The sequence below is a fragment of the Nyctereutes procyonoides genome, unplaced genomic scaffold (genome assembly GCF_905146905.1).
Source record: "Nyctereutes procyonoides isolate TBG_1078 unplaced genomic scaffold, NYPRO_anot_genome, whole genome shotgun sequence".
NCBI lineage: Eukaryota > Metazoa > Chordata > Mammalia > Carnivora > Canidae > Nyctereutes > Nyctereutes procyonoides.
The window spans coordinates 67845429-67867182 of NW_026575126.1; the positions used below are offsets into that span (position 1 = coordinate 67845429).

The 21754-nt window shown below is 48.5% G+C and overlaps 1 protein-coding gene across 1 annotated transcript in view; it reads left to right on the forward strand.

The window, feature by feature from the left end:
- The first annotated feature begins 489 nt into the window (after positions 1 to 489).
- Positions 490 to 21754, forward strand: part of LOC129520245 (myosin-16) — a 62645-nt gene continuing 41380 nt past the window's right edge. Inside the window, exons 1-18 of the mRNA XM_055341308.1 lie at positions 490 to 699; positions 3804 to 3947; positions 6166 to 6322; positions 6933 to 6960; positions 7277 to 7373; positions 8145 to 8237; positions 9289 to 9352; positions 9624 to 9722; positions 9908 to 10011; positions 10787 to 10925; positions 11276 to 11544; positions 13820 to 13990; positions 15408 to 15587; positions 17189 to 17315; positions 18293 to 18351; positions 19208 to 19295; positions 20241 to 20358; positions 21500 to 21620. Coding sequence (XP_055197283.1) covers positions 490 to 699; positions 3804 to 3947; positions 6166 to 6322; positions 6933 to 6960; positions 7277 to 7373; positions 8145 to 8237; positions 9289 to 9352; positions 9624 to 9722; positions 9908 to 10011; positions 10787 to 10925; positions 11276 to 11544; positions 13820 to 13990; positions 15408 to 15587; positions 17189 to 17315; positions 18293 to 18351; positions 19208 to 19295; positions 20241 to 20358; positions 21500 to 21620 — 2268 coding nt within the window. The remainder of the gene's footprint in view (positions 700 to 3803; positions 3948 to 6165; positions 6323 to 6932; positions 6961 to 7276; positions 7374 to 8144; positions 8238 to 9288; positions 9353 to 9623; positions 9723 to 9907; positions 10012 to 10786; positions 10926 to 11275; positions 11545 to 13819; positions 13991 to 15407; positions 15588 to 17188; positions 17316 to 18292; positions 18352 to 19207; positions 19296 to 20240; positions 20359 to 21499; positions 21621 to 21754) is intronic.

Consider the following 21754-nt stretch of genomic DNA (forward strand, 5'->3'; position numbering starts at 1 on the left):
GTTGGGGACAAACCCAACAGAAACTGTGTTACTGGGGTACCACCGTGCCTTGTGGCCTCTGTTCATACCTTAAAGGGAAAGCGAAAACCAAATAGTAATTGTTTTTCTTCCCCAATTTCATGGTTAAGAGCCTTGCTTTAATCTCCCCAGTCTCTTGTCTTCTCCATAAAATGAGGAGACCCCTACCTCACAGCCTTAGCGTGAGGGGCATATGAGAGGACAGATGCAAAAGTGTTTTGTGGTTGGTGGGGGGAGGTGGGTACAGAATTCTAAGGAGCTATTACCTTATTTCATATTCTTGATTATTAAGACCTAATGGCACCAAGACACCCAAAGTGACATGAGAGAAGCAACCCCATTTCTCTCAGGGCTTTTGTTCCTGCCTATACATCAGTCTTGGCAAACTGTCCTTGTTTTTCCCTACAGCACCCAGGGAAGTCCTGGTTCCCTCCCTTGGTTCTTTTCTGCTCCTCCCTCTGCCAAGCCACGATGCCCGGTGGATACAGAGGTGAATGTGGGGATGATGTGGACCCCATGCCCTTCCTGGCACCTCCAGAAAAGGAGAGGATCGAAGCCATGAACAAGCCCTATGACATCAAGAAGTCCTGCTGGGTCAAAGACGAGAAAGAGGGCTTCATCGCTGGGGAGATCCAGTCTGAACAGGGTGACCAGGTCACTGTGAAAACAGTCAACAACCAGGTGAGTGAGGAAGAACCTCTAGGATGAAATGATCTTAGGGAGTGACAGACACCCGGGCTCTGCTGTCCATTCACAAGAGGCAGGGTGATAAGAAGAGCAAGTGCCTCTGAGTCCTGTGTCCTAGGTTCAAGCTCAGACTTGGCTACTCATACTATGGCCCCGGGCAAGACACTTCCCCTCTCTGAGCTTTGCCTCCTTCCCAATAGAGATTCTAACATAGTAGGACACATGGAAGTACTTTGTAATGCTCTGAAATAGTATGTGTGTGCACAAGATTGTCAAGGGACTTAGGTATCTTTAAAGTCCCAAACAGCTTTCCTGTGGAGTGAGAGTGAGCATCCCAGCGTCAACAGTTGCACTGTGTGCCAGGAACATGAGGCAGGGCCCAGAACATTCTGGCTGACCTGGGGAGCTCTTACCTATGCACTCATAGATGGTGCCTCCGGAGCCCCTTGCTGCACGGCAGCCCTGTGCTAGAGCTGGCTTGTCCTGGCCTGTGAGGGCCCAACTCCCAATGCTAAATAACCAGGGGCTTTGCAGCCAAGTATTAAACCTTTGGCAACTTGATGTCAGCCACGGTGGAAATATTTACACTGTGGGAATTAACAAATAATATAAATCAGGGATTTTCCCCCTGTATAGCTAGGTTACCAGCACACCACTCTCTGCTGGTCTACATTGTGTCTAATTGTGGGGGTGACTTGAGACAGTGGGCAGAAAGTTTGGTTAATCAAACCCCTATCCTGCGGGAGACTCCTCGTAAGGTGCTGGACTTGTTTAATCCTTTCAATAATCTTATGTAGTAGGATTTTGGGAGTTCCTATTTTGTAAAGGATCAAGGAGGCCCTACGTAACTTGCTCACGGCCACAAAGACAACAAATGATGAGCTCAGATTCAAACCTAGCTGTATTGGGCTCAATTATTGGGCAGCAGGAGTGCAAGGTGGTCCTTGGTCAATAGCAGGAATACAAGATGCCAGAAACCTTCTGTGATCAGAACTTGGAGCAGCCAAGCTTCACTTTGTGCTTTGCTTCACTTCGAGGGGAGTGGCAGCAGGGAGATGAGGCTATCCCTCCATTCAAGGGGGTTGGAACACAAAATTCAAGCTTACTTCTGGGAGAACCTTCTTTTCAGAAGGGCAAAGCACTGCAGTCTTTTAAGGAGTAATGTACAAGAATATGGAGCTCCACAGGCCCCAGTTTAGATACATGTTAGGGACAGTACATAACTTCCGTGAGCATCCACAAGTTTGGGACAGAAAGACTGACTCACCTGGTTTCTAAGATAAAGGCAAAGGCCCCTGTCCCCTGCCTGAGCCAAGAGAGAAGTGTCTTCCTCAGGGTGAGGTCCAGAGATATGGGAATTCCCAGAAATGGACTCTCAATAAAACTCAGCTTGCTTTACCAGGGGTGTGGTGACCATTAGTGGATAGATTTTCCAGGACTGTCAAGGTTTCAAATTATCTGCCTATTGGACTCATAAATTATTAAAAGTCCCAGAAATCCCAGCATGTGTTCAACCCTCACATCTCAGGCTGTAGGCAGCTCAAAGATGTTTGTTTTCTGGATCACATGTCTTGAGCTTTGCTCCCAGATGCTGGAACTCAAGAGCTGGTGCTGTTTTCATTTACAGATGAAGAAATTGGGGCACGGAGGGAGGATGGGGTGTGCCTGCCATGCACAAGTGCTCCGGACTCCTAACCCTGTGCTACTTTCACCCTGACACATTTACTGCTCAGAAATCATTGTATTATTATTATTATTATTATTATTATTATATTTTCTGTTTGCTTGCTTTCAATTTTATCCTTCAAGTTGGCTTGGTGGGAGCAGGGAAATGTCTTTTTTTTTAAGATTTTATTTATTTATTTGAGAGAAAGAGAGAGAGCATAAATAGGGGGTAGGTGTAGAAAGAGAAACAGACTCCCTGCTGAGCAGGGAGCCCAAAAAAGGGCTCGATCCCAGGACCCTGGGATCATGACCTGAGCCAAAGGCAGACCCTAAACTGACAGAGCCACCAAGGCACCCCTTATTTATTTGTTTTAGAGAGAAAGCAGGGGGAGGAGCAGAGGGAGAGGGATAAGTAAACTCCATGCTGTGTGTGAAACTCAATGAGGGACTTGATCCCGTGACCCTGAGATGGTGACCTGAACCAAAATAAAGAGCCGGATGCTCAGGGGTGCCTGGGTGGTTCAGTTAGTTAAGTATCTGACTTCAGTTCAAGTCATGATCTCGGGTTCCTGGGACCAAGCCCTGCATCAGGCTCAGCACCCACTGGGGAGTCTACTTCTTCTTCCTCTGCCCCTCCTCACGCTTGTGTTCTCTCTCTCTCAAATAAATAAGTAAAATCTTTAAAAAAATAAAAATAAAAGATTCAGATGCTCAACCAATTGAGCCACCCAGGCGCCTCCTTTTTTTTTTTTTTAATGAAAAAATTTACTGCTGTTCAGAAACCACCACCAATTCTCAAGGCAGAGAGCCAAGAGTCATATCTCTGCAAGTGTCTCTAGGATTGATGAGCAAGTTCTTTTTTTTTTAATTTATGATAGTCACACACAGAGAGAGAGAGAGAGAGAGAGAGAGGCAGAGACACAGGCAGAGGGAGAAGCAGGCTCCATGCACCGGGAGCCTGACGTGGGATTCGATCCGGGGTCTCCAGGATCGTGCCCTGGGCCAAAGGTAGGCGCCAAACCGCTGCGCCACCCAGGGATCCCTGATGAGCAAGTTCTGATCAGCTATTAGAATGGATTTGGCAGGAAGAGAAGCAGGGCCCACAGGTGCTCTGAATGTAGGGATGGAACTTAATGGCTTATAAGGTATTTTACATGATCTCACTTAATACAGTTCTCCCAGCAACCAGCCAAGGAAGCTACTGTTATTCCTATTTAGAGGGGAGGCACTTAGGACTCAGATGGCTTTGGAGATCTCTCCTCAGCCCAAGCTACACAGTGGGACATGGCTCGACCAGGAGTTGGTCCTACTGGTCACCTGACTCCAGGTCCTTACAGGATACCAGAGAGTATGTGGTATCTTGTGCCAGAAGCCCATATGGCTGTCAATACTGTTTCCTAATTCCTGTTGTATTTTGACACTCTCTCACCCAGACTGTCACTGTGAAGAAGGATGATGTCCAGCAGATGAACCCACCCAAATTCTACCAAGCCAATGACATGGCGGACATGACTTTCTTGAATGAGGCCAGCGTCCTGAACAATCTGCGCCAACGTTACACCAACATGAGGATCTATGTGAGTGCCTGGGGCTAAGGGTGGGGATGAGGGGTAGCTACAGATCTTCTGCCCCTCTCCTGATGGGGAGGGCACAGCAGCTGCTCCACCTTCCCGCAACCATCACACGGTATGGCTCAGATAAGGGCACAGGGACCGTGCTTTTGACACATTAGAACTTCCACTCTCAGCCTTCAATGTCTCAGTGATGGTGCCATCTCCATGGGCAGCTGAAATACCTTTTGCTGAGGTTATCATCTGAGAGTCTTCCTCCGCACCACATCCCTGCAAATTCTCCCATCAAAACATCATTTTCCCCGTCATCCCATGTCATCCCCTGTCCGCGCATCCTTCCATCCATCCATCCATCTATCTGCTGTCTTCCCTACCCTCACCCTCAGACAGGACTGACCAGAAAGGGTGACTCAGCAGCAGCAGTCCCAGGGTGATACAGTATGTGTTATACTCTCAAGTGGGGTCTATCTCATCTTTGTTTCTCCTTCTTTGGATCGTTTTCTATTTAATAAGATTCCTTTTTAAAACTCAGTATGTAGCGGCTCCTGGGTGGCTCAGTTATTGAGTATCTGCCTTTGGTTCAGGCCTTGATCCCGGAGACCCAGGATTGAGTTCCACATGGGGCTTCCGCAGGGAGCCTGTTTCTCCGTCTGCCTAGGTCTCTGCCTCTCTCCTGTGTCTCTCATGAATAAATAAATCTTACAAAAAAAAAAAAAACTCAGTATGTATATCTCAGCTATCCTAAGAAGAAGCTGGGGAGGAGGAGGGAGGTGTTGATTCCCATGTGGGCCAAAGTGGAAGGCTTTTTTTTTTTTTAATATTTTATTTATTTATTCATGAGAGACACAGAGAGAGAGGCAGAGACACAGGCAGAGGAAGAAACAGGCTCCAGGCAGGGAGCCTGACGTGGGACTCAATCCTAGGTCTCCAGGATCATGCCCTGGCCCAAAGGTGGTGCTAAACCGCTGAGCCACCCGGGCTGCGCCAAAGCGGAAGGTTTTAAAGTTGAACTGTGGGCACCTGGGTAGCTCAGTCAGTTAAGTATCTGCCTTTAGCTCAGGTCATGATCCTGGGGTCTTGGGATTGAGACCTGTGTCAAGCTCCTGGCTTGGTGGGGAGTCAGCTTCTCCCTCTCCCTCTCCCCCTCCCCACCGTTTGTGCTCTCTCGTGCTCTCCCTCTCTCTCAAATAAATAAATTTTTTTAAAAACATCTTTGAGGTTGAACTGGAAAGAGTCATGGAACAGGGAAGGGGGCAGTGGTATCAGGTGGATGTGAGTGTCCAGCAAGGCGAAGGACAGTTACGAACTCATGGATAGGGACCCACAGACGTGGCCATTCTCTACCCTCACTTATTCTCCCCTTGGATAATTTCTTCTACTACCTCATCGGTTGCTCTGATTTTTTTTTTCTTTTTAATGGGACGATTTCCTTACAGAATTGCCTTGTGATGAAAAGAGAAGCTGGTGCCTCTTCTTAAGAGTAAATCAAACCCAGCTGCCTGCCAGAAGGGGTTGTGCCTGCACAGGGAGGACTTTGCAGCTGTGAAAACACCCCAGAAGTCTCTCTGTAAACTCTCATGGAAAATCTCCCAGACATATTAAATGGATAAAGCGAGATATAGAACAGTATTATAGAAAGCTATCTTTTGTTTTAAAAACAAGAAGGGGGAGTATAATGTATCCCTGGATTTGTATGTGTATGCATCAAAAACTGTGGAAGGGAGTGTTAGCAATTAACACGTGCTTACCTGTGGGAGGAGGAGGCAGGCACTGAACTGCTGTGGGGATTTTTTTTTTTTAAGATTTTATTTATTCATGAGAGACACACAGAGAGAGAGGCAGAGACATAGGCAGAGGGAGAAGCAGCCTCCCTGTGGGGAGCCTGATGCAGGACTCAATCCTGGGACCCCAGGATGAACTATGAGCCTTTCGGGCATCCCAGTTGTGGGGACTTTTGCTACATATTTGCCTGTTCAGTGACTACGTTATCTATGCAAATAATTAAATCAAAAGAAAATGAAATAAATATATATGACAGTGAAGGATTGTTTTGCTCACTGACTAGGTGCTCAGATACAGATTTTGCCTCCAGGAGGGGATGCCACTATATCTCTGTAGGCTGGCAGTGCCCTCCAGCCAGGCTGCTCTAGGGTGGGCTAGGGCATAGAGGGAGGAAAACACCAGGAGAAGAAGCCAGCTGACTGTCTTCCTCTCCTCCTGCCAGACCTATTCGGGCTTGTTCTGTGTGACAGTCAACCCCTACAAGTGGCTGCCCATCTATGGAGCCCGCGTGGCCAACATGTACAAAGGCAAAAAGCGCACAGAGATGCCACCCCACCTCTTCTCCATCTCTGACAATGCCTACCACGACATGCTCATGAGTGAGTGGGGTGGGGCCTGCTGGGGTGCTCAGGGTCGGTGACAAAAGCTTTAGAACAGTGTGCCACCCAGTCCCAACCCTGACTCCATACTACCCACTGAAGTTCTTGGCTAAGTGTTGAGAAGCAGCAGCGTGTGACCAGGCTCCAGCGCTCAGTGAGGGTACAGGGCATCTGCTAAGTACCAGCCCCATCTCACACCCCATCTCACTTCAGCTTCACAATAACAGGGGATGCCTGGTTAAGTAACTGACCCAGAATTCAAGTCAACACTTAACCACTCCCTGTATGATCTCTGCAGTACTGCATGGTGGCCCACAAAGTGATTTTTATTATGTTGCTTGTGACTGGGTAGCTATATAGGATGGGGTTGATGGAAACAGTGGCCAGTAAATTCTTGGCCCTTCCACAAAGGTGAATGCTGCAGTGGCAGGCATGTAGCCAGGGACCCTGCAGGATCTAGGGCTTTTGGCTTCTGCTGGTTGCTGCAGCCCCCCTCCAAGCTGGGTGAAATACGGGGGAAATGCAGACTGTTTGGCCAGAATGATGTCAAACGTCTAGTTTCTAAGTGTTTCCTAATTACATCTTCGTGTTGCTGTTTTCTTCTCTGCAGATCGTGAAAATCAGTCTATGCTAATCACGTAAGTGTCCCTTCTGTCTCTCGGTCTCTATACATATAATTAAGTTTGTATCTTATACATGTAATTAAGCCTTCTTAGAATTAATTGGTGGGATTTTGTATGAAAATCTGCAGGCTGTGAGTGGGCTCAGCAGGGTGTTAAGGCTGCACCTGTGAACTGAGGGTGGCTTCTGTGTCCCCCACTCCCCCTCACCTGTCTGTCCCTGTCCCGGCTGAGGGATGAATCACAGTAACACTCAGCCTGCACCTTTGATTGCATTGCCTCTCTATGGCCAATCCCCTCTTTATGCTTCCCTCATCCTATTTCCCACTTGCAGTGGAGAATCTGGTGCTGGGAAGACTGAGAACACGAAGAAGGTCATCCAGTACTTTGCCAATGTTGGGGGGACTGGCAAACAGTCCTCAGATGGAAAGGTAGGGCTGACGGGCAGGCTCAGAGTGTGTCACCCCAGCCCGGCCTGTTCTCAGATATACATGGAGGGGACACACGGGAGGGCACACATGGGAAGGTGCACAAAGGAGGGCACACACAGATGGGCACACACAGGAGGGCACACTTAGAGGGCACACACAGCAGAGCCCATGTGACCCTCGTAGCTGTCCTGTGGGTTCGGGTCATCTTACAGAGGAAGAGACAGGCTTGGAGAGAAAGGTGGAACCACCTAGGGAGAAGGAGCCCAGGGACCTGGGTCTCCTACAGGATATATTCTACTGCCCCAGGTCACGTCCATCCCCAGAAATGCAGGTGACAGAGCCGTTTGTGCTTGGCAGGGAAGAAAGGGGCATACCAGCTCCTCCTTCAGCTGCCTCTGCAGACCCTGGGGCACAAGGAGCAATAGCTGAGCCAGTGGCAGCTATAAACACTGACAGAGAAAGGGAGAGTTGGGGAGGAAGACCAGGGATGCCCCGGGAAGGGGTTTCAGGCTCACTCAGGAGTCTCTCCAGCAATAGCAAAGTATAGAACAGATGAGAAACAAGGCCTGTCATCTGACAGGTGCCCCTCCAATGTCAGGACAGCAGAGGGACAGTCATCAGGTTGGTGGCCCTCTTCCCAGGTTCCTTCCTGCCCTGATTTCCAGGCCTCCCAAGGCCCTTCCTCTCTGGGTTCCTGGCTCAAAAGCCATAGGCCTTTGCAAGGCCCGAATCACCAGGCAGCACCCAACCTTGTGTTTCTCTCTGGGTCAGGGGTCCCTGGAGGATCAAATCATCCAGGCAAACCCTGTGCTGGAGGCTTTTGGGAACGCCAAGACCATCAGAAACAACAATTCCTCTCGCTTTGTAAGTATGAGCAGCAACAACAGGGGCCCCTAGTGATGGTGGGTCAGGGGCCACCTGGAATGGGGGGATGACTATCCCCCCATTCCAGGTAAGGAAATTGGGGCTGATTTAAACATGCAAATGGAATGAGGCAAGTCACAGCATTTCCTTCCCACAGACTGTTAAGGTCTTAGCTGTTGGAGTCTAGATTGAACAGAGCCCACATCAGTATTTAAATCAAGAAGCTTGAAAGGGGAGACTAGATAATAGGGTGATGGAGAGGCTGAGAAGTCAGATGGGGGAGCCAGAGATTCACAGCTGTTGGAAGCTGAGGATGACTCCCCTCATCCCTCCCCTGTACCACCAGGGGATACAGGATATGTGCTGTCCCTGGCGCCCTGGTGGATCCTGAACTACCTCAGCCCTCTCATGGGAGCTCTACCTCCGTACTACCTGAGGTGCTGTCCATGGAGGAGAAATGCCCGGGGCTTCCCTCCTGATTCCTGGTCTCCTGTGGGGGCAGGGTGGGGGGACCTCACTGCCTGAGCCAGTGGGCTGGCAGGGAGCCTAGGTAAACAGGACTGAGCTGGGAGGAAGGGAGGGCAGGTAAGAAATAGCGGTGACAGGCAGGAGCAGCAGAGATGGAGACACCTATTTCCAGGAGAATTTATCGGTGGTTCTACCAAAGGTCAGGGAGAGGGATGTGGTATCTCAGTAAGGAGACTCAGGATGTACCCCCTACTGCTGCTGGCCAAACTCCCCCCATGCCTGCCTCTGAGCAGATTTCCCAGCAGTCCCAGCTCCTCCCGCTGGTGCTTCTCTCCCCCACAAATGCCCTGTGGGGCTACCCCACAGACCCTTAATTATACTCCAAGCCCTGTCCATCTTCTCTACTGTGTGGGAAATCCGCAGCTCCGCATATAGCCAGCCAAGCACGTGTGGCTCAGTCACACTCCAAACGGCGCCCTTGGAATTCAGGGGTCTGCCAGTAAGGGACTGTGGCCCAAGCTGGCCCATGTGTTGGTCTAGAACTCCGAGCGTCCTCCCTCACAACCCTCCTCTCTCTGCTCAGGGCAAGTTCATCCGAATCCACTTCGGAACTACAGGCAAACTGGCTGGAGCTGACATCGAGAGCTGTGAGTCTGGCCCCCTTTGGAGGGTTCTTCTGGGCGGACCAACTACAGAATGTGTGAGCCCCAGTGCTATATCATGCCCAGGGGGCTGGCCCTGCTCCTGGACTCCCCTATGTGGGCAGTCAGGCCCCTAGAATCTGTGTCTGGGGCAGAGGGAATGGCCCTCTAGACTGGCTACTGCATGGGGCTGTATGGAGAGGGGAGCCCGTTTGCACCCTGCATTCCACACAGAATGGGACTGTATTTATGGGCCTGTTTGTGTATTCCCTTCCAGATCTCTTAGAGAAATCTCGTGTCATCTCACAGCAAGCCGCTGAGAGAGGGTACCACATTTTCTACCAGATTCTCTCTAACAAGAAGCCCGAACTTATTGGTAAAGATCTTTATGTCTGCCTGCCTGCCCCTTAACTTGCTTTTCCTCTTGTTTCAGTGACAAAGGTTCCCGAGGACAGTGCCCCCCCCACCCTGGGTTCTGCAGGAATCCCTTTGAGTTAATGCATAGGTTACAGGGAACTTTCTCAAAGTTTTACTCACATCTTGCTTTCCTGCTTTTGGCAGAGAGTTTGCTCCTGGTCCCCAACCCTAAGGAGTACCACTGGGTGAGCCAGGGCGTCACAGTGGTGGAGAACATGGATGATGGGGAGGAGCTGCAGATCACAGATGTGAGTGGACCAATGCAGCTGGCAAACAAAAGGACCAAAAAGCTGGCAAAACCAAGACAAACCATGGGGCCCTGCATGCACTGCCACCAGAACTAGGGTGGGGGTTACTCAGAGCAGCCAGGCAGCAGCCCACATTCATTCTCCCCCTGGAGTTCTCTGGAGCCACAGGTGGCATTTATCTCAAGTCTGTCATAGCAAGAACTGAACTAGGATCCCATGGCACCTAAGGGGCCATCTAGTCCAGCTCAGCTAGAAGCGATGCTCCTGTCACCTCAGTCCCCACTGCACCCTCCCTCTCCTTCTATGACACAGAGCACTTCTGTGAAGGTCTGACAATAGAATCCATTCCTGATGCACCTTTGCCTTTTTCTGTCCTGATACCTAGCATGAAGACTTAGCAATAATAATGATGGTAATGATAATGTGACTCCCCAGTTGTTATTATATATCAAGTACTCACCAGGTGTCAAGTGTTGGACTGAACATTTACACATCATTCTGGTTTATCCTTAGGACCACCCATCTCCCCCCTTTTGCAGATGACTAAATAGACACTAGGGAGGGTAAATAAATACAATGACAACACAGCAGAGTGTCTGGCCTGGGCTCCTTGGAGGAAAACAGATGTACCTCTGGCCAGGGAGCGTCTGACCTCCAGAGCCCACACCGTATCAGCGTGGCCCATTGGTGCCAACCCCACGACTGCAGCACCATGGCCTCTATTCCGTGGAATGAGAAGCCAGGAGTTTCTTGCCTTTTCCCTGTGGCCCTGCAGGTCGCCTTTGATGTGCTGGGCTTCAGCCCAGAGGAGAAGATTGGTGTTTATAAGCTGACTGGGGGCATCATGCATTTTGGCAACATGAAGTTCAAGCAGAAACCCAGAGAGGAGCAAGCTGAAGTGGACACCACGGAAGGTTGGTGTTTGGGGCTGTTCATGGAAGAGGCAGCCAGTGGCAGGGGCTTTTGGCTCTCTGAGGCTTCATGCACATTTCAGAGACATGCCATAAACCAAGAATGTTCCTTGGACACCCAGACATCGATAATCTCAGAGAGAGTCAGAGTCATGATTTTGGTTTCTGCATTCTGCTTTGCCACTTGACCTTGAATGAGTGTGGAAACCATCTCGGACATCTGTTTTCTCATTGGCAACGCGTAGTCTCTGCCATCCCACCCTCCATTCCTAACCCCAAGAGATGATGCTGGGTTTCTCTGGGGCAGGGCATCATATTTCTTTCACTCACCTGCTTTTTCTGTCCCTACTCAGTGGCTGACAAAGTCTCCCATCTCATGGGCCTCAATTCCGGGGAGCTCCAGAAGGGCATCACCAGGCCCCGGGTCAAAGTAGGCAATGAGTTTGTGCAAAAGGGCCAGAACATGGAGCAATGCAACAACTCTATCGGGGCCCTGGGCAAGGCCGTCTATGACAAGATGTTCAAGTGGCTGGTGGTCAGGATCAACAAGACCTTGGACACCAAAATGCAGAGGCAGTTCTTCATTGGCGTGTTGGACATCGCTGGCTTTGAGATCTTTGAGGTGTGCCTGTCCTGGCATTCTCTTTCTGCTTTGGGGTGATCGTTTTTCTTTTAAAAGCTACTTTTCACCACGATTCTCTCATTTCTCATCTTGGACCTGGGGTGGGCCAATCTCAGGTGTTTGCTCTTGGGTCTCTGACTTTTGGCATCTAGAAAGTTCCATCTTCATTTGTATGGAGCCAAACCATAAAGAATTGTGTGAACATACTGGATAGAATGGGTGGCGGGCTAGAGCTGGCCTGTACTGCCTTACAAGGGCTGATTGTTAAGTTTTCAGGAATTTTTTTAAAAGATTTTATTTATTTATGAGAGACAGAGAGAGAAAGAGGTAGAGACATAGGCAGAGGGAGAAGCAGGCTCCATGCAGGAGCCCGATGTGGGACTCGATCCCACACCCTGGGATCATGCCTTGAGTCAAAGGCAGACACTCAACAGCTGAACCACCCAGGCATCCCTAGTTTTCAGGAATTTTTTGATCCAGTTGACATCATGTTGATACCTTTATACCATGAAATTGTCCAACACTTCAAATTAGGCTTTTTCTTTTTTCTTTTCTTTTTCTTTTTCTTTTCTTTTTTCCTTTCCTTTCCTTTCCTTTCCTTTCCTTTCCTTTCCTTTCCTTTCCTTTCCTTTCCTTTCCTTTCCTTTCCTTTCCTTTCTTCCTTCCTTCTCCCTCCCTTCCTTTTTCTTTCTTTCTTTCTTTCTTTCTTTCTTTCTTTCTTTCTTTCTTCCTTTCTTCCTTTTCTTCCTTCCTTCCTTCCTTCCTTCCTTCCTTCCTTCCTTCCTTCCTTCCTTCCTTTCTTTCTTTCTTTCTTTCTTTCTTTCTTTCTTTCTTTCTTTCTTTCTTTCTTTCCTTTTGTTTTTGAAAGACAGAGAGTCAGCTGATATACCAGCACAACACTGTGGCCTCCCACTTCTTTCCTACACAAAAGAGACTCAGGTCTCAACACAGACTAGTGTTGTGGGTCAGGAATATTTTACCTTTGTAATTGGAGGCAGCATGATTAGGAGATCTGGTTCTGGACTCAGGTTGCCCATCAGCTAGCTGTGTGGCCTTGGGAAAGTAGTTACTGAGCCTCAGTTTTTTCAACTCTAAAATGAACAGGCTGGAAGAGATGATCTATAAAGCTCATTTCACTCCATTATCCTACTATTTTAAGATTTCCACTGGCCACAGATGGATTCTTTTTAAATCAACTTAGACCAGGGGCACCTGGGTGGTTCAGTCAGTTGAGCATCTGACTCTTGACCTCGGCTTAGGTCTTGATCTCAGGGTTGTGAGTTCAGACCCCATGTTGGGCTCCACACTGGGCATGAAACCTACTTAAAAAACCAAACCAAACCAAACCAACCCCACCAGTTTAGCCCAATTTCTTTCAGACTCTAAAAGGCTAATTTGACTGCCATCTACAATAGAATCATTTAATTTCATAGGTGGAAGGAGGCTTCAAGTTTCCAGACTGTGCTCCCTGCCTTTCTGGGAAGCCACTGATGGCCAGCAGTGGAGGGATTAGGAGAAAGGAGGATGATCTGTGCCAACAACATAGTGTGTGCAATAAACAAACAGGGTTTGAATCTTTGCTTGGCCACTTCTAAGTCGTGTACCTCTCTTTCTCCACCTATTAATGGAACACCAATCATTCTTGCCATATAAGGTTTGAGCAGGTGTGACTTGGCACAGAGTCTGGCACATGGGCGTGCTCTGTGATTGCAGTGGCCCCCTCTGCTTTAACCTATTTTTCCTGAGGATTTCGGGTGGGATTTCATTAAGAGAAAGCACTCTCTGATTTTTTTAAAGGTAACTTGTAAACCCCTCAAACCCCTTCATCCTATAGATAAGCATTAAAAAAACTGCACACAAAGAGCTGTCTAAAGGCACACAGGGTCAGAAGCATAAAGCCTCTCAAATGATTTCTATGCTAGAAAGAAAGTGATTCTTTCCACAATGATTTTAATTAACCACATGAGCTGGTATTTGAGGTTTGGGCCCCCCAGACCCCTAGCCCTCACTCTCTTCTGCCTCTCTCCTCCACAAGCCTGCTCCACAGGTTCTATGCTGCTCTGTGCCTTTGCAGAGGAGGGTAACCGAGAAGGGCTTTTTGCAGGGCTGATGAAACCCTGCCTGGTGGTCAGCATTCAGGCATCTGGGGTAGCACCTGAAATGGTTGGCCCTCAGCAGATTCGTGCTCTGCCTGTGACTCGTCCCTCAGTCCTGGTCCCAGGGAGGCTCTGTCTGCATCCTGGCTGATGCCTTGCTCTCTGCCCTCCCACTCCAGTTCAACAGCTTCGAGCAGCTGTGCATCAACTTCACCAATGAGAAGCTCCAACAGTTCTTCAACCACCACATGTTTGTGCTTGAGCAAGAGGAGTACAAGAGGGAGGGCATCGAATGGGTCTTCATCGACTTTGGCCTTGACCTACAGGCCTGCATTGACCTCCTGGAAAAGGTAACCTGCTGTTCAATGGTGAGGGTTAGAGAGAGGTGAGGGCCCTGACTAGGGCATGCCTCAGAAAGGAACTTCACTGGGGTCTATGGGGAAGTGACCTTGGTAGGTCTGACCTCTAGCTTCCTCTCTGCAAAATGGGTACGGTAGTTTTGCAATGACCACTGTTAGTTGGGCTGTTAGATGCCTCAACTCACTGGATCATCACAACCTACCATTCGTGTGTGTGTGTGTGTGTGTGTGTGTGTGTGTGTGTGTGTGATGTATTATAACCATTTTGCAGATGGGAACATTGAGACATAGAGAAAGGAAGTAACCTGTCCAAGGTCATACAACCTGTGAATGGTAGAGTCAGGTTCTGACCTCGTCAGTCTATTAGCCACCCCGGTAATTACAACACAGGGAACATTTTAGCAAATGATCTAGTTCAAGAATATATGTTTTGATCCAATGCAGAAAAGGGATAGAAAAAGGATATTACAAGGGCAGATGACAAAATCTGAACAGTCTACTCAAAGTATTATATCAATGTTAATTTCCTGGTTTTCATTATCATTACTGAGATTGCATTAACATTTTGAGAAGCTGGATGAAAAGCATGTAGGAATGCTTTGCACTCTTTTACAAGCCTAAAATTATTTCAAAGTAAAAACTTAAAAAATAAAAGAAAGAAATAACATATGTCGTCTCTGAGGCTCAGCCTCGAGGCTGTCATAGAGAATCTATCAGCAAGGCAGCCAGAGGTCTCTGATGTGAGACCAGCCTTAACCTCCCAGGAAAAGAGTCTCCAAAAAACAGGCTGTGTGCACAATCCACCTGTCCCCTACCACTTACAAATGCCTTCCTGTCCAGCTGTCAGAGAACCTGAAATGTCCTCATGTTTGAGCTTTGGGATTAAGCATTGCCCTTTTCCAGAAATTTTCCTTAGAAATCCAGCCCTCCATAGGTTGGGGGTGTGATGAGGAGCAGCATTTATAAGCATTTATGAGCTTGCTTGTTCTGTGAGAAGAGACCTAGAACCCTATAGCCAGGAATGTCATTGAGGGCAAAAGCAGATAAGAGAGAGTTAAACACAGAAAGGACAGGTGGCATTGACTTTACCATTTTCCTGAGGGCTAAGCCTGCCTGGTACCACTGTTCAGGAGGGATAAGCATTTGGGGAGCTATGTAGCCCCTGCATACCCCCACTTCCCTTCTGTTAGATTCAATGAATCCTAGCCTCTTTCAAGTCTAAATGGCTTTGGCATTCGAAGACCAGACCATGGAGCTACTGCACCATTACCAGGGGTCCTTATCCAGAGTTCTGGCTGCCACCTGGGTGTCTGGGACATCCCTCCCACCACTCCCATGCCAACACCTGAGTGGCCCCGTTGGGGTCCTGTGACCTCCTCTAATACCATTTATCATTTTTCCCTTCTAGCCCATGGGCATCTTCTCTATCTTGGAGGAACAGTGCGTCTTCCCCAAGGCTACCGACGCCACCTTCAAGGCTGCCCTGTATGACAACCACTTGGGAAAGTCCAACAACTTCCTCAAGCCCAAGGGGGGCAAGGGCAAGGGGCCCGAGGCCCACTTTGAACTTGTCCACTATGCAGGCACCGTGAGTACCCCTCAGTGCCCCCTGTGGCCACCTTCCTGCTGCAATCAGCTCGGGTTATTATAGGTCTTTCCTGCCATGCTCTTCCTGAGACTTTCTGCCTCCAACTAGCACAGCCAGGATAGAACAGGGTGATCAGCTTGGAGAAATGACCTCTGATTCATACTTCCTCATCACTTCTCCCTCTGAGAATTCCAAAACAATCAGGGAGCAGGCACCAGTTCATCCCTCAGACCTACCAGGGCCACACTATTGTCTATGGCCCTTGATTTGATGGCGAAAGCTAGATCTTGGACAGAATTTACTTGCAAAAAGAAAAAAGAAATTCCATGACCCCAGCAATTACCCCCAATTGATTAACTTATCTATCTGACTGCTCACGGCCACCAAACCAACAAAATGACATCTCCAAACTGGCTTTTTCATTCATGACAAACGTAGTCCTTGGGAAAGAAGGAATTAAGTGCAGCCAGGACTCAGGTTCTGTTTGAATAATGGACAGGGGAGACATTTGTTCAGTTAGCTTTCAAGAATGAGTTTGGTTTCCTTGGGATTTCAGTATTGCCGTAAATGCCAATGCTCCTGTTACCACCAGAGTTCGTTGAGCCTCTGTGGGTTTAACTGCAGAGAAACAGCAGCCTTAGGACAGAGCTGTCAGGAAAGCTGCTGTTGGATTGGGCACTGGAGCCAAGATTTTATGATCTCATCAACCATAACAATGCCAATTACTTGCAAAATGAATCGCGCCAGTGCCTAGAGCAAACAGCTGATTGTGGTGCACTACCTCACCTCCCACAATAAAATGAGAAGAGCTCTGGATCTGTAGCAATGGAATATTCAAAGTCTAATGGGGCCTATGCCCTTCTAAGAAGGCCTGGAGGTGATGAATGTCTATACTACATAAGAGAAGGAAAGCCCAAAAGTTTTAGCTTCTTATCTGCTTCCCTCAGTTCCCTATGCTCATTGGAACAATCTGAAAAGTGCTTCCTCTTTGCCCCTCCAGCTAGGGCCACATGGCAAGATGGGGAGTAGAAATGAATGTATTTCCAATTACCTGAGCACATGGAGCCCCTCTTCCACCAGGCAATGGCCAGGGGATATGTGCCCTTGAGCAAGGAGAGACCAGACACCCTTGTAGGGAGCTCTTCATGTAGCTCAGGATTTCCCTGGTCAAGGCCAGTCATTCACATCAAGGGCTGAGGCTGGATGAAGGTCAATCCACACCTGGGTAGAAAAAGAGCCAGAGGTCAGGCAGGCTCAGAGTAGCCAACAAAGCAAGACATGCAGGAGAAGGTCACAGCCTGACAGCAAGTACCTGGGGAGTCCTGGTTTGTTGGAAAAGCTCAGATACAAGGGGCTTAAACAGGCAAATTGAAAATGCCCAAGAAAGCAGATAATGAGGCTTCCACTTCATCCTGTGGTTCAGGGATGCCCCCAGGACTCCAGAAAAGTCATCAGTAATAACCAAAGCCCAGGAAATGGGGTTTCAGGTTGATCCTGGAAGCCCAGAGCAGGCCAAAATGTAGGTTGAGGTTCTGGCTGTGGGACCTTGGAAGATTGAGGCTGGACCTGAAGGTAACCACTAGCACTTGCCCCTCCTCCAGGTGGGTTACAACATCACAGGATGGCTGGAGAAGAACAAAGACCCCCTGAATGAAACAGTGGTGGGTTTGTTCCAGAAATCATCCCTGGGACTCCTGGCCCTTCTCTTCAAAGAAGAGGAGGCTCCAGGTACAGCTGACCCCTTGTGTCTGGTCTCCCCATACCAATGCCCATTAGTGACCAAAATGGAAATAAGGAAACAAAACTCTCTCATTAAACTCTTGCTAAATGGATGAATGAATGACAAGTTGCTTGAGGTAGGCCGTGGACAATGGTGCCATGGAGAGATGCAGATGCATCCTGAGATTCCATCAACTGCATTGATCGCTGGGCCCATATCACTTGCAGGTAGAGTGATACTGCTTTGGAAGAGTTGAGGCCCAGATGCTGTGTGCTTATTTTCTGCTCCCTGTTCTCCTCTGTCTGAGGCAAAGGCCAAACCTAGCCCTGCTTCCTATACTATGGAGGTCATGTGACCCACATGGAAACACCCCGGGTGGAAGTTGCCCAATGTGGCTGCCACTTGGAGGGGCAAGAACTGCAAATTTCCTTGAATTCAGAAATCTTTTCATCATCAACACGCAATTCCTCCAGATGGTCTGTGGGTTCTTCCTTCTCAGGCAATGGGAACAGTTTGTCCCCTTGTGTAGCCCTAAATCACAAAGGGTTACATATTCTACAGAGATCTAATGCTCTTATTGACAATAACCACAGTCATCCCATTTACCCATTCGCTGGTAGATCTCCCTTTCCTGTTGTGAGGGCCCCACCTCACCTAGTCCCAAGAAAAGCCTTTTTTTTTTTTTTTTTTTTAGAGAGAGAGAGAGAAAAAAAAAAATTGAGAGGGGCAGAGGGAGAGAGAGAATCTCAACCAGACTCCCTGCTCAGTGTGGAGCCCAACTCAGGGATGGACCCAGGACCCTGAGATCATGACCTAAGCTGAAACCAAGAGTCAGATGCTTAACCAGCTGAGCCATCCAGGGGCCCCCCGCAAGAAAAGCCTTTTTAAACCAGAGAATGCATTTCCTTGACACAGAACACTTAGCGGAGGCTGCCTGTCCCAGTGCTGTGTTCTAACATGAAACATGCTTGTCTTTCTTCCTCAGCTGGAAGCAAGAAGCAGAAGAGAGGGTCTTCCTTCATGACAGTCTCCAATTTCTACAGGGTGAGCAGGGGCTGCCCCACAGGCCACTTTGCATCCAGTGAATCCTCCCCTCCTCGAACCCTCCCTTCTAATGGGGTGGTGGTCTGCCTGCCACCTCAAAATGCAGGACAGGATGATTTCATTTCTATGTCTACGATTACCTCTTTCATTCAAGGAGTCTGTTTCCTTCTGAAGGGGTCACAGAACCACAGGATCTCAGAGCAGGAAAGACCCTTAGGGATGGTTCCACTTAACCATGTCATTTCAAACTGAAATCCAGAGAGTAGTATCAATGGACATATCAGTACCTAAGATCTTGAGCCCAAGAGTTGGCTGGCAGAAATTCTAGGCTGATCACAACTTCCACAGATTTGGGGCACTACCGGGGAATACGTTCCAAAGTGCAGAAGGGCAGCCACTAGCAAGATGTTGCCCAAAGATAGATTTATTTCTGAAGGATCTGGCTGCCCTAAGGCAGGACAGGCTACGTCATTGGAGGTATCCAAGCAGAGGAGGAGGGACCATCCAACGGGCAGGGATTTGTCCTCACAGGCACCAGAGTTTGTTTCTAGTACTAAGACTATGATAAGCCAGCATTGATTCAGGAAGGGCCCTCCTTACTGAAAGTCATGTCACCTTGGGCCAGTCCCTCTGAGAGGACAGGCACCGACCAAGATGATATCCATTGTGACAGCCCTAGCCACATGTGGCGGGTGAGTACTGGAAAAGAGGCTGGTGTGTCAGAACTCCATTTTAATTTTAAGTTTTAATTTAATTAAGTGAACTCTAAACAAATACCTCTGCTGAGCATGGGGGTCCTGCAACACCAACACTGAACCCTGCTCAGTCTTTCTGTTTCTTTTTCCTCTATCACCAGGAGCAGCTGAATAAGCTGATGGCCACCCTCCACAGCACTGCTCCCCATTTTGTCCGCTGTATTGTCCCCAACGAATTCAAGCAATCAGGTACATTGTGGGAATGAGTTTCCCTGTGAAGTTAGCGTTTGCTCAAATTAAGTACCCCCCTTTTACTAGTATAGTGAACACATATAGCAGTTTAATTATTTTTGAAATATGGAGTACTGTTTCTCTTTTTTGCCTCCCTGTCTTTCCACCAATTTTTCAATTGGACAATTTTGACCCACTGAAACAATAACAGTTAATAAAAATACCTAACATTTGTTGAGTGCAAGCTGTAAGCCAGGTATGAATTAAGTCCACTTTAAAAAAATTTTTTTTAAGATTTTATTTATTCATAAGAGACACAGAAAGAGAGGCAGAGACACAGGCAGAGGGAGAAGCAGACTCCCTGCGGGGAGCCCAGGGCAGACCTCGATCCCAGGACCCTGTGATCACAGCCTAAGCCAAAGGCAGATGCTCAACCACTGAACCACCCAGGTGCCCTTAAGTCCACTTTTAATCACCAGGGATGATTGGGGCAAAGTGGTGCACCAAAGGATCCCCCCAAAAAAATGGATCATCTAGGGACACCTGAGTGGTTCAGTCAATGGAACATCAGACTCTGGTTTCAGCCCAGGTCATGATCTCAGGGTCCTGGGATTGAACACTGCATCAGGCTCCATACTCAGCACAGAGTCCCTCTTTCTCCCCCTTTGCTCCTCTCCTTACTCAGCACACGCACTATCTCTCTAATAAATAAAATCTTTTTTAAAAATGGATCATCCAAAAGTCATGTTCTAGCTGCTTTGTAAAGCAAAAATCATGTTCACCAGCTGGAAGTCACATTCGGGAGACCCTTTGGGTCTTGGCTGGATTGTGGGGCCCCCTGAGCAGTGATGGGAGGAAACTGGGGTCAACAATATAGATGCTCAGTTAGCTTTCTGCACTGGCAAGGAGTAGCTTGTCCCACCCGGGAGCACTGACAGCATCCTGTGCCCTCCCTCTTGGCAGGTGTGGTGGACGCCCACCTGATCATGCACCAGCTGGCTTGTAACGGAGTCCTGGAAGGCATCCGTATTTGCAGGAAGGGCTTCCCAAACAGGATGCAGTACCCAGAGTTCAAACAGAGGTGAGTGGTGTCTCTCTGATACCGTGAGTATAATTCTCAGTTTCCAGGACTGACTGATAAAGAGTCCTGTTGTAGCAGACAGTACACCTCACAGCAGATACCACCTCACTCTCATTACTGCACTGGCCTGACTTTCAACTGCCAGAACCTGCATTTCTTTGCCTGAGGGCTTTCTCTGGCTCTGGAGCTTGCTTTGCTACTTGGCAGGCTGAATGTCTCAGGAAGTAATGCCTCCCCGGGAGCAGCCCTCCACCAATGACTAAGGACAATTGGCATATAAATACTTCAACTCCCTCACTCTTCTGGTGGGCTGACTATGAGGCATGTTCTGGCTTCCAGATAAATGTCTAACAATAGGCTCTCCAGGTTAAACTTAAAAAAGATAATAAAAATAAAAAAGCCCTGATGTGTAGTGTCTTTGGATTTCCATATAAACACTCCCATGACTGATTTCGAGCCAGCGATGTGACATCACTGAATGTGGGGTTGGAAGAGATGCACACAATTGGCTCTTGCAGACCAGTGGGAGCTATTCCCAGTGTCCCCTAGCAGCATCAAGCCCCAGCTGCCCATTTTGATAACTGGCCTTGTAACATGGCTCTTATTAACTTCCCTGACCCCCTTCCCAACTCTGCCAACCCCCCAGAATAAACTGTTTGCACTCGGAATCTTGTCTCAAGTCTGCTTCTAGGGGAACCCCAGCTAAGACCTCCACCTCAGTGATTATTTTCCTCCTTCCTGCTAGAACGTATGGCCACAGATTGATGGAGCAGGACAGGTCACTGGAGGTCATCTTATCCAAGCCTTCTGAAGGCTCTAAGCAGAGAAGGACTCTAAATCACAAAGAGGGTTGATGGCATGTCAGAAAAAGAAACACTTCTCCTATGCCTGGAAGAAAAGATCAGGAAGGAAAGATTTTGGTGTCTTATTTCCAGGAGCACCTGCCCCCTGAACTCCTGACCTACACCAATGTTCACTTCTCAAGGTCTCCTGCCAGTCCCACCCCACTGCCTGCTGTGGGCATCTTTAAAATAGGTCTAAGCCATGATTCCAAGGCCATGTAAAGATCAAAAGCATGGATGCGCTTCCTGAGCTGCCAGCTTGGGCATGATGATGACCATCATTGTCTCTCTCCCACCAGGTACCAAGTGCTGAACCCCAACGTGATTCCTCAGGGATTCGTAGACAACAAGAAGGCCTCAGAGCTGCTGCTTGGGTCCATTGACCTGGATGTGAATGAATACAAAATTGGGCATACCAAGGTAGGGCCTTCCCATGATATTCCCTCCCTAGACCACTCAGCCTTGTCCCAAGAAAATGAGCTTCAGGGCATAAATTCCAGCCCAGAGCTGACCAGTTGCCTGCCTTGGGCAAGCCCCACAGCTGCTGAGAGCCC